The sequence below is a fragment of the Sardina pilchardus genome, chromosome 24 (assembly GCF_963854185.1).
Source record: "Sardina pilchardus chromosome 24, fSarPil1.1, whole genome shotgun sequence".
Taxonomy (NCBI): domain Eukaryota; kingdom Metazoa; phylum Chordata; class Actinopteri; order Clupeiformes; family Clupeidae; genus Sardina; species Sardina pilchardus.
The window spans coordinates 16,145,702-16,155,701 of record NC_085017.1 but is presented as its reverse complement, the minus strand read 5'-3'; the positions used below and the strand labels follow the sequence as shown (position 1 = coordinate 16,155,701).

The following is a 10,000-nucleotide window of genomic DNA, read 5'->3' as shown; positions in this document are numbered from 1 at the left end:
CCATGCTTTACTTCTTAAACCTTTGTCTTACAAATTGTCTGAACTACCAGACAACTTTGTTACTCATATGGAATTGTTCTCTTTTGTATCTTTGCATTCATGAAGCACAGAATCCGTCTTAATCCTTTTTGCTGTGCTGCACACCCGTTTGTTTAGTTTTTCTTTTGTTGTTGTTGTCGGTGTTAAAAAGGATTTTTTTTGCTGCGGTGACTCCACTGTAATCATTCTTTCGTAATGCTTACATTCGGACAGATACTGCACGATATGTTGCATTAAAGGTCGTTAGTCATGCGAGCAGTGTGTGTGGAAAATGTGCAAGTTGACCTTCAAAGAATGTAGCGCTCCTATTAAAGGCTCTTCGTGTGGTCTGTTTCACTCCACCGAACAGGTTTTCTTTTTTGTGGGATTACTCTAGTCTCATCTAACGTTTGTGAGTCACGTCTTACTGACATTTTGCCCTTCCATCAGATCCTCCCGCGCAGTGAAAGAAAGGCCAGGTTCACGCCCACTCTCTCTCTCTCTCTCTCTCTCTCTCTCTCCTCAGAGAGGCTGCAACTCTTTGACTTTGACACAAGCCCCAGTCCGGGAAACCCAAGCATCCTGACGTATACTGTACTGTGCGGGGTATGGAGTTGAATGAGCTGGGCTGGGTGATGAGATAGGCTGGTGTCCATAATTAGATGTTGGGCAGGTGTTTGCATAGGTGTGTGCATGTATACGGGAAGTTAGGCCCAGGAAATATGCTTGGATGTCATGTGACAACTTTCATGATGTGACGTACCATAGAAGAGCCCATGAGTGTGTGAAACACTTGTGTGTTAAAGATGCCATTGATTGCTTTTGTTGTTTACAACTGTATGCACTAGAGCTATCAAATCACCTCAAGTAGCTTTCAATAAAATATGTAACATTTGCTGTTGTGCACAATGTATGGGGAGCAGGGTTTGAAGACAAACTTGGTCTTTAAATGTGGATAGAATCAGACTATTGATGTAAAGACAAGATGAGGGAAAAGTTGAGGTCAGGTCCCATATCATTCCTTTAATATACATTTGCTGTGATCATTTAATAGGATACAGTTTCTTTCAACACAAATTAGGCCATGTCATCTATTCTGATTTGTTCATAAAACATAGGCCTACATTCTTATTGCATAAGCCAAGTGTGTGGTATGTCTAATTGAAATAATCAGTTGGACCTAAATGGAGAGAGAGGAGAGAGGAGATTATTCCCATCCATAGTCTTTTTGGACAGATTTCCAAAAAGCGAAGCTTTGCTCTTATCATCCCCAGTGACAGATAGAGAGACTGAAAAGACTTTAACCATTATGTATCATAATGCTTGTATTCACAGCAAGTGTAGACAGCAGAGATTGCATAAGCATAAGCATAAGCCTCGGAAAACTGCCAAAACCTGATAGACAAAGAGATAAGCACTTACTGTAAGTGCTTACAATGTAATTACTATTACTGATTGATTGTTTGTTGACTTTTCAGTTCATACTGTTCTTTCTCAGCTTTTTCGTCTGCTTTTCTTTTTTCTCTTATTAATCCCACTATTCTTCTGCTCAACACTCTTCAGTCTTCTGCATTCCTCTTTTCCACTCTGTTCTTTCTGTCTAGCTCTGTTTATGACTATCATCTTTTATTTCTCTCTCTCTCTCTCTCTATTTACTTATCTATCTACCTGTTTGTTTAACTCTCTATTTAGTGATTGATTTGTGTCTTTCTCTCTGCAGGCCTGTAATAATAGTGCAGCGTGCAGCAGGTCCAGCTGAATACCAGACATCTGCAGACGCAACAGACGTCTCCACCATGGAAGTGTCCAAAGCCACATTCTCCTTCAGCTCCCTCTCTACCCCCGAAACCAAACACTCCTCCACGTCGCAAGTCCCCAGCTCGTACAGCTTCAGCTCTTCATCTATACCCGAAGGAGATGGCAAACAGTGCCACAAAGTTTCCATCGCCGGCATCCCGGAGGCCGAAGAGCGCACCGTACGCTACTTCGAACCAAGCTCCCCGACCATGCCAGACCACCAGGCCTCGGACCGCTGGAAGGCACGCTACGGTTACCAGTACCGTCCGAACGCAGGAACCAGAGCTTTCCCTCTCGCCGGGACCCTAGATTACCATCATCAAGGAGACTCTTCGTCCATCTACTCCCCCTACTCCTCCTCCACTGTCACTGACTTCCACTCCCCCTACTCCTCCTCCACTGTCGCTGCTCTCCCTCTGGAGCCGGCCCGTTACACCCCACACAGGTTCGCCTCCGAGGGGAGGGAGCAACCTGAGAAGCAGCCAACCTCCCCCGCTCTGCCCAGTTCCCCCGGCAACCAGAGGAGCTGGCTGAGCGACAGCGCCGAAGCCCAGCCCAGCGAGCCAGGTGGGAGGAGCTGGGCGGGGCCTGCGTCGACACCTGCAGGGGAGAGCGGCGCAGAGGGAGCGAGAGAGTCAGAGAGTGTGCTGGAGCGCCGAGGAGAGCGAGCGTTCTATTCAGGCTCCGACGTGCCTCTGTTCACAGACCACACCACCACCACCACCACCACCTACACCAACAGCAACAGCAGCAGCAGCAGCAGCGTTGGTCCTGCCTCTCCGACCGTGCAACCGGACGACTACAGCGGCGTGTTCAAGGCCACGCGTGTGGAGATCATACCCTCCTCCTCCCCCACCTCCTCCTCCTTCTCCTCCTCCTCTCCCCCTTCCCTCTCCTCCTCCGGTGGCGCCTCCTCCACCGCCCTCAGTACAAGCCCTGTCAGTCCTCAGGAGCCAGTCTCCCCGCACCTGGAGACTCTGAAGGACACTCTGAAGGACACTGTGAGGACCATGGAGAAGACATCCAGGGTGAGGACCTCTCGCCTCAGCGGCGCGCCCTCCCTGCCCCCCATCAAGGAGGACATCCCGGACAGCCCCGCCAAGGAGCCGGCCGCCGCCCCCGCCAACCGACACGCCGCCGACAGCAGCATGCTCTTCGCGTCCAGCATGAACGGCAACGTGGCGGTCAGCCTGCCGGCCAACCTGGGCCTGAACTGGAACACCACCAAGGACATGCGCTCGCCGCTGACCCTCATGAAGCTCCAGCAGCAGCAGGTGGGCCTGGGCCTGCCGCTCCGCGCCTCCACGGCCTCCAGCATCGTCATGCGCGGCTCCTCCTTCGGCGAGGACGACGCCTCGCAGGTGCACCAGCTCAACCAGCTCAACGGCAACGCCGGCCTGATGAGCCCCTCCAGGCTGGACAACAGCCTGATCTTCAGCACCTGCTACCAGCCCCAGCAGCAGGCCTACCAGCCCCAGCAGCAGTCCTACCAGTCCCAGCAGCAGCAGGCCTACCAGTCCCAGCAGCAGCAGGCCTTCCAGGCCCAGCAGCAGGCCTTCCAGTCCATGGAGAACGGGCTGCACGCCCAGCGGTCGCTCTTCCGCACGGGCTCGCTCCCTGAGACGGGCAGCATGGGGGGCCACGAGCGCATCAGCTCGGCTCCGCTGGGCCTGGGCGGCCTGCAGGCCAACCACAACCTCAATGCGTCGTCGCGCATCGAGCGCCTGTCCTTCCTGGCCTCGCCCGCCGGCTCCGCCGTCCTGGACGGCTACGCCGACCGCATGAGCATGCCGTCGCAGCAGCTCAACCCCATGGCCGACATGAGCATCGGCCTGGGCCAGGCCAGCCAGCAGGTCAACCCGCTGGACAGCAGACATCACCTCCAGCGCAGCTACAGCACGGACAGCGCGCTGGGCTCCTCGTTAGGGTCGCCCCTCTTCAACGACATCAGCAACGGCAGAGGTCAGCAGGCTCACCAGCCGGAGCCTGAGCCTCCCAAGCAGCCGGCCCCCAAATACAGAGCCTTCCCTGATGCCTATGTGAGTCCTGTTCAGTCCCTGTGTGTGTGTGTGTGTCTGTCTGTGTGTGTGTGTGTGTGTGTGTGTGTGTGTCTGTGTGCATATGCGCATGCGTGTACGTGTGCGTGTGTGTGTTTGTGTGTGTGTGTATTTGTGTGTGTGTATGCGTGTGCGTGTGTGTGTGTGTGTGTGTGTGTGTTTGTGCGTGTGTGTGTGTGTGTGTTTGTGTTTTGTCTGCGGGTATTTTGATTGCTAGAAGTTGGACTTTTCAAGAATATGTGTCTGTGTGTCTGTGTGTCTGTGTGTGTCTGTGTGTGTCTGTGTTTGTGTTTTGTCTGCGGGTGTTTTGATTGCTAGAAATTGGACTTTTCAAGAATATATGTGTGGGTTGTAAAAGTATGCAGGGAGTACCTTGGCTGAGTTGCTCACTGACAAGGAATGCAACAGTTTCGGAGGATGTGCCATTGACCAATATGCAAATCCCTTCTATGCTGGGTCCTACCAACCAGGAAGTCAGTGTCTAAATGTGTATGTTTTTGTCTGTCTGTTGTCTGCTGCGATTTACATGAGAGACACAAAGTGAGAGGAAGAGTGAAAACAGAAAGAGAGAGAGAGAGAGAGAGAGAGAGAGAGAGAGAGAGAGAGAGAGAGAAAGAAAGACAGAGAGAAAACCTAGAAGCTCTTTGGTGTTTTAACTTTCCAGACATTCTGGGCCTCCACCCTCTGACAGGCTAGCTCAGTCTTTGCTCTCCGACACTCGACACCTGTGTGAGGGCCGAGCGAGCAGGCTTTCTGGTAACACTTCAGCCCGGCCACGTCACAATGAAGCCTGAGGGGCCGGGTAGCATTACTGCCTCCCTCATGCAACATTCATGGCCTTCACATCCCCTGTGGGGATAGCAGGCCTAGCATGGCATTCCAGTTCTGAATGCATTCTAAATTCTGATTCTTGGGCTGTGTGTTTGGGCTGTGTTTTCCCCATCCCTTTGCAAATGCCACCAAGCTTTTGCAAGTCAAATGTGAGATATTTGCAGTGGCTATGTAGATAGTGAGGCTGGTAAACTATAAGGGTTTGGTTAAGTAGGCAAAGTAAATGTTTTGTTAAGGTGGGTCAGTCTGTAGTGTAACTGAATACTGTATATCTCGTAAGTTCTCACCATAGCTACTGGCACACAGTAAATCACTCAGTTTGTTGCAGCATACACTTTAAATGAGGTGTAGAGGTGGGGATGTTTAATCTATGCTTGCTGTCATTTCAAACAGCAATATGAGTCTTGTGTGAGATGGCAGCAGTCTCAAACTGTTTATGTACCAAAAGAGTAATGACAGCTGTCAGCTTTTTATGTGCTAGTGAAGTGTTTAGTTTGATGTTCTAATTGACCCCAGGCTATTGGAACAAGGCACAATCCTGTGCAGACACAATAAAGCTGGGATTGGTGGAATGATTTGTCATTGGAACCTTCTGGAATGTGATAGCATTGGGAACTGCAAGGTTGCCACATGAATAGTGATTATACAGGTGCACTGACATCATTCACTTGATGATTTCCCTTCCCTTGATACACCCTGTATATTAATCAAATTAGTCTTTGTCATTTTTGTATTAGTGAGGGGAATATGGGTGTGTATGCATACAGTCTTCCCCTCTCTCTCTCTCTCTCTCCCTCTCTCTCTCTCTCTCTCTCTCTCTCTCTCTCTCTGTGTGCGTGTTTGTTCTGGAGTGTGTTTGTGTGCATGTTTGTGTGACTTACTCAGTAGATCAGGTTTCTGTTTGTCATTGATACCAGGTCAATGGTCACATCAGTCTGAGTCTGAGTGTGCAGTCACTCGAACATTACAATAAAAAGGGTTGAAAGGGGTGGTGTGTGTGTGTGTGTGTGTGTGTGTGTGTGTGTGTGTGTGTGTGTGTGTGTGTGTGTGTGTGTGTGTGTGTGTGTGTGTGTATGTGTGTTTGTGTTTGTGTTTGTGTTTGTGTTTGTGTTTGTGTTTGTGGGTGGGTGGGTGGTTGGGTGAAAGAGAAGGGGAGGGTGACGGATAATTATTGTTAGGAAGTGTCAGAGGCGCAGAGAACTTACAGTGATTTTACAAGAAAGATTGGCAGAGAAAAAGTAAAGGAGAGAGAGAGAGAGAGAGTGATAGAGTAAATATTTTGTCCTCTCCCTCTAGGCCTTTTTACAGCCATATCCGGCTTCCTGCCCTCAGCTTGGCAGCTTGTTTGCGTCCTCAGAGCAAGATTACCATGTTCAAACAGAATTCTGGAGAACTACCCAGTGATTACCATTACAGCCTAATACAGTCCCACACTGCATCACCCATAGAGAATGTTATGGGGCTTTTCCACTGCATGGTATCATCTCAACTTCGACTCGACTCGACTCGACTGTTCTCGACTCTACTCTACTCAATTTTGGTTCCAAGTGTTCATTTTCCATTTCCACTGCAATGAAGCACCCCTATAAGCTAGCAGATTGCCATAGCAACGCTGAAGAAAACAGCTGTAATGTCATTAACGTCACCTTTTGGTACTGGCTCAGCTCGCTTGGAACCTCAGTGGAGATGATACCAAAATTAGTACCAGGTACCAGTGTTTGCTAATGGAAAACCAAAAAAAGTCGAGTCGAGTCGTGTTGAGCTGATGCCATGAAGTGGAAAAGCTTCATTGGAAAGCTATAGGAACACCAGGCAGAAGAGGCCGGCCAATCTAAACGTGTCAATTTGGCTTTTTCCAGGACCATGATGGGAGAGGAGGTGGCATTTGATAGATTGTGATGGTTGGCAGACTCAGTGTGTGTGTGTGTGTCTGTTAGAGTTTTTGCCCATTTATCTGTCGAGTCCTGCTTTACCACACCCTGCCTTTTGTGTTTGTTCTCGCCTCTCATTATTTGGGAATGCGTGCCTAGCTGTGTGTGTGTGTGTGTGTGTGTGTGCTGTACACTCGCATATTCTATGTAAGGACATGCTTGATTGGGTGTCTACATTTGTACACTTACAGTACATACATTTCTGTGTGTGTGTGTGTGTGTGTGTGTCTGTCTGTAGATGTATGAACAATGTCTATAGGCAATATGTGTACATACTGTACATGCATGCACATATGTATCAAACATGAGCGTTTGAGCATGCATGTGTGGCCTTTATGCACATTCATGTGCTTTGACTGGAACGTACTAAGCCCTAGGGGAGAGAGGGAGTACACTAGTGGGGATAAAATGATTATGGCATCTTTCCTCATGTGCCTAGCCCACATGTTTGTTCAGTTTCCCCCTCATTTGACACATCATGAGCACTCCCACGCCCATAGGCACAACTGAGTATACGTGAGATGTCGTGAAGCTGCTTCCAAAGGAAATGAGAGATGTACTTTGTTCATGTCTCACGCTAAACATCTGTGTACAACAAAACTGATAAACATTGTTGGTTGGAACATTTCTGGAGGTTATTTCATTATCACTGTGTAAGAATCTTTTCAGCTCGGAGGAAATGTTTAGAGGCGCTAGAAACCAGTTTTCTCGCTGTGAGAATGCCTTTAAGTAAAACTCGTCGGCAACATGTCAGAGAGCCTGTGGCCCTAGATGAACACTGGATAACAATAAAACAGTTAATTTAGCATATAGCCAGACATCAGGGCTGTCAAATTACCCAGATTTTCACTCAGGAACAAATTTTAAAGGCCAGTAGAAACCAGTTTACCTGACAAATAAGGGACACTACCGGAAGGGTACCTCATTCCACATACCTTCAGAGATTACAGAACGTGTTGTTGTAGTGGAATCTGACATCAACAGGTGCTCTGAGAGCACTGAAACTGCAGTAAAAGCTACTTAGAACTGTTCCTGAATTCTGTAGTCAAGGTGACATTTTTAGTGCAATAGAAGTAGTAAGCCTCAAGTGGCATCTCGCCTGACTGGCTATGTGACTCTTGGCTCCGTCAACAACTCTCTGTTAGACTTACAGCGGTTTGGAGACTAATGAGGTCCCAGCATGTGTTTGGGAAGCTTGGGGAAGCTCATATATTTCAGATTGAAAGGCATCTTCAACCCTCCACCCCACCTCGTTCATGACCCTCTCAACGTACCACACAAAAGAATTTCAGATGGCCCTCCAGTGAGACACACCAGAGAAGAGTTTATGTCGTCGGCTAAATTGTGGATAATCTGTGGTGTTGATTTTGTTCCAAAGCAGTGTTGATGACTAACATGGCAATGACTAACATGGCACAGTTATATTTACTGAAGATGCCATAGTTAGACTCTCTGATTGTGTAGTTGAGCTGAAGGCAAACCATGTGTTGCAATCAGGATTTAGGATTCAGGATAATTGTCGTGTGTCAGGTTCTTTGACATTTTATGTAATTTGTTCTCATGAGTACATCCGCAAATGAGGAAATAGGCTAAACTTAACGTGTACTTCACATGTAGATGCTGAGATCACTGCTCAACAATAAAAAGAAGCTTCACACAAGAGAGTGCCACTACTGGAGTAGCCTGTAACAGAATTCACTACCTGTTTACTACTGGTAACACGATACTGCAAGTAGCCTGACCACAGAAGACAATCAGAGCAGAGAGAGAGAGAGTCAGATACTGTAGACGCGGAGAGGTGAAAGATACACATAGAGTTGAATTCAGAACACATCTATTCATTTAGTGGTCTGTTACTTATTTAGCGCCAAAGTGCTGAATTGAAACACATCCACACAAGCACATATAAAACATGTACGCATGTCCAAAATAGTGCCTCGAAAGAAATATGCATGTAATTATGGGAGAGTGCCAGCTGGGGTGTGTAAAAGTGTGTTTGCCTCACTGCTAGTTTGCCCAGGTGTAGAGACAAAATAAATAAATACATGGGTGCTGTGGTATTGTTGTCTTGCTTCCGCTGATGCAGAGGTAAAGGTCAGATACAGTGTGTAGTCTAGGTGCATTTGACCAGAACGACTCACAAAAGGCATCCTGCAGTGGCCAGGAAACAAATCCTGTGGTCAGCTGCTGGGAAGACTACTGTAGGATACTAACCGTGATGAATGAATGCTTTGCACATATTAAGGGCTGCCCACTGCTTTGGATGTGTATGTGTGCGCCTAGAGTGTATGTGTTTCTGGTGAGATCACTGCTCTAGTGTGTGTGTATGTGTATGTGTATGTGTATGTGTACAGTATGTGTGTGTGTGTGTGAGAGAGAGAGTGTGTGTCTGTGTATGTGTGTACACCACCCCCAGATGGGTTAAAGGTGGAGGAGTTATGCAAGAATGAATCTGCATCTTTTAGATTGGGTATAATCCTAGTGGTGGTGTGTAGGCTCCAAACAGAGAGCGGCTCTTGAAACCAACAGTGAAGCTTGCGATTACTCAGCTTCTTTTGGTATTTTTTATCACTTTGAGTAGGAGCGTCATTGTTGCTTTCATTAGATGTAGAGGACACATTTCTTTCAGGCCAAGTAAAGTCATTTAACTTTGCACATTGACCAATGGCAGATGCCAATGTCAATTAATACCTCAGACCAGACCCACACAGACTCAAAGAGTAGGCTATCTCATAGGTCAGCCTTGTTTATTTTGTCTGGTATGTCTGGCTTTATTATCTGAAAGGACCTTGTGTGTTACGCTTTGGTTCATTTCTCAGATCAGATTCAAAACTACAGTACTACCTCCACATTATCTAGTCTCTTGTGGACATCATAAAAGCAATTTCTGATTGCTTCAGACATCTGTGCAATAGCTTGTGTACAACTGTCTGCTGGTTTTACATTAACATTTGCTAATGTCATGCCAGTCCAAATGTTGTTTTCAAGTTCTCTGTTGAATAGGTATTAGTTCATCACTTCATCAGTATAATTTCATCAGTATAGTTAATCAATTCATCTGTATAATTTTGCCATTTCTTGAACTATGGCATTGTAAGGCAGTCTGGTCTTTTTTTCCCTGTATGGCAATGAATGACATGGCAACACAAACAGTACTGTAAAAGTATACCGTGCATGTGACTCATGTTTTGTCTGCTGCCAAATGTTTCTGGACTGAACTGTTATATTGATAATTTTGTGAGGCATTTTGACTATGTTCATTGCTTTGACATACAGTAGGACCTTTTCAGTTTGATGGCATGTTGACTGGCATATGTATTTGCTTTTGATTTTTTGCGTTTTCAGCAAGTTTCGTGATTTAGCAGG

General features: G+C 47.2%; 1 protein-coding gene across 1 annotated transcript in view; it reads left to right on the top strand.

The window, feature by feature from the left end:
• Nucleotides 1–10,000, top strand: part of crybg2 (crystallin beta-gamma domain containing 2) — a 31,634-nt gene that overhangs the window by 9,926 nt on the left and 11,708 nt on the right. Inside the window, exon 2 of the mRNA XM_062528971.1 lies at nucleotides 1,739–3,854. Coding sequence (XP_062384955.1) covers nucleotides 1,739–3,854 — 2,116 coding nt within the window. The remainder of the gene's footprint in view (nucleotides 1–1,738; nucleotides 3,855–10,000) is intronic.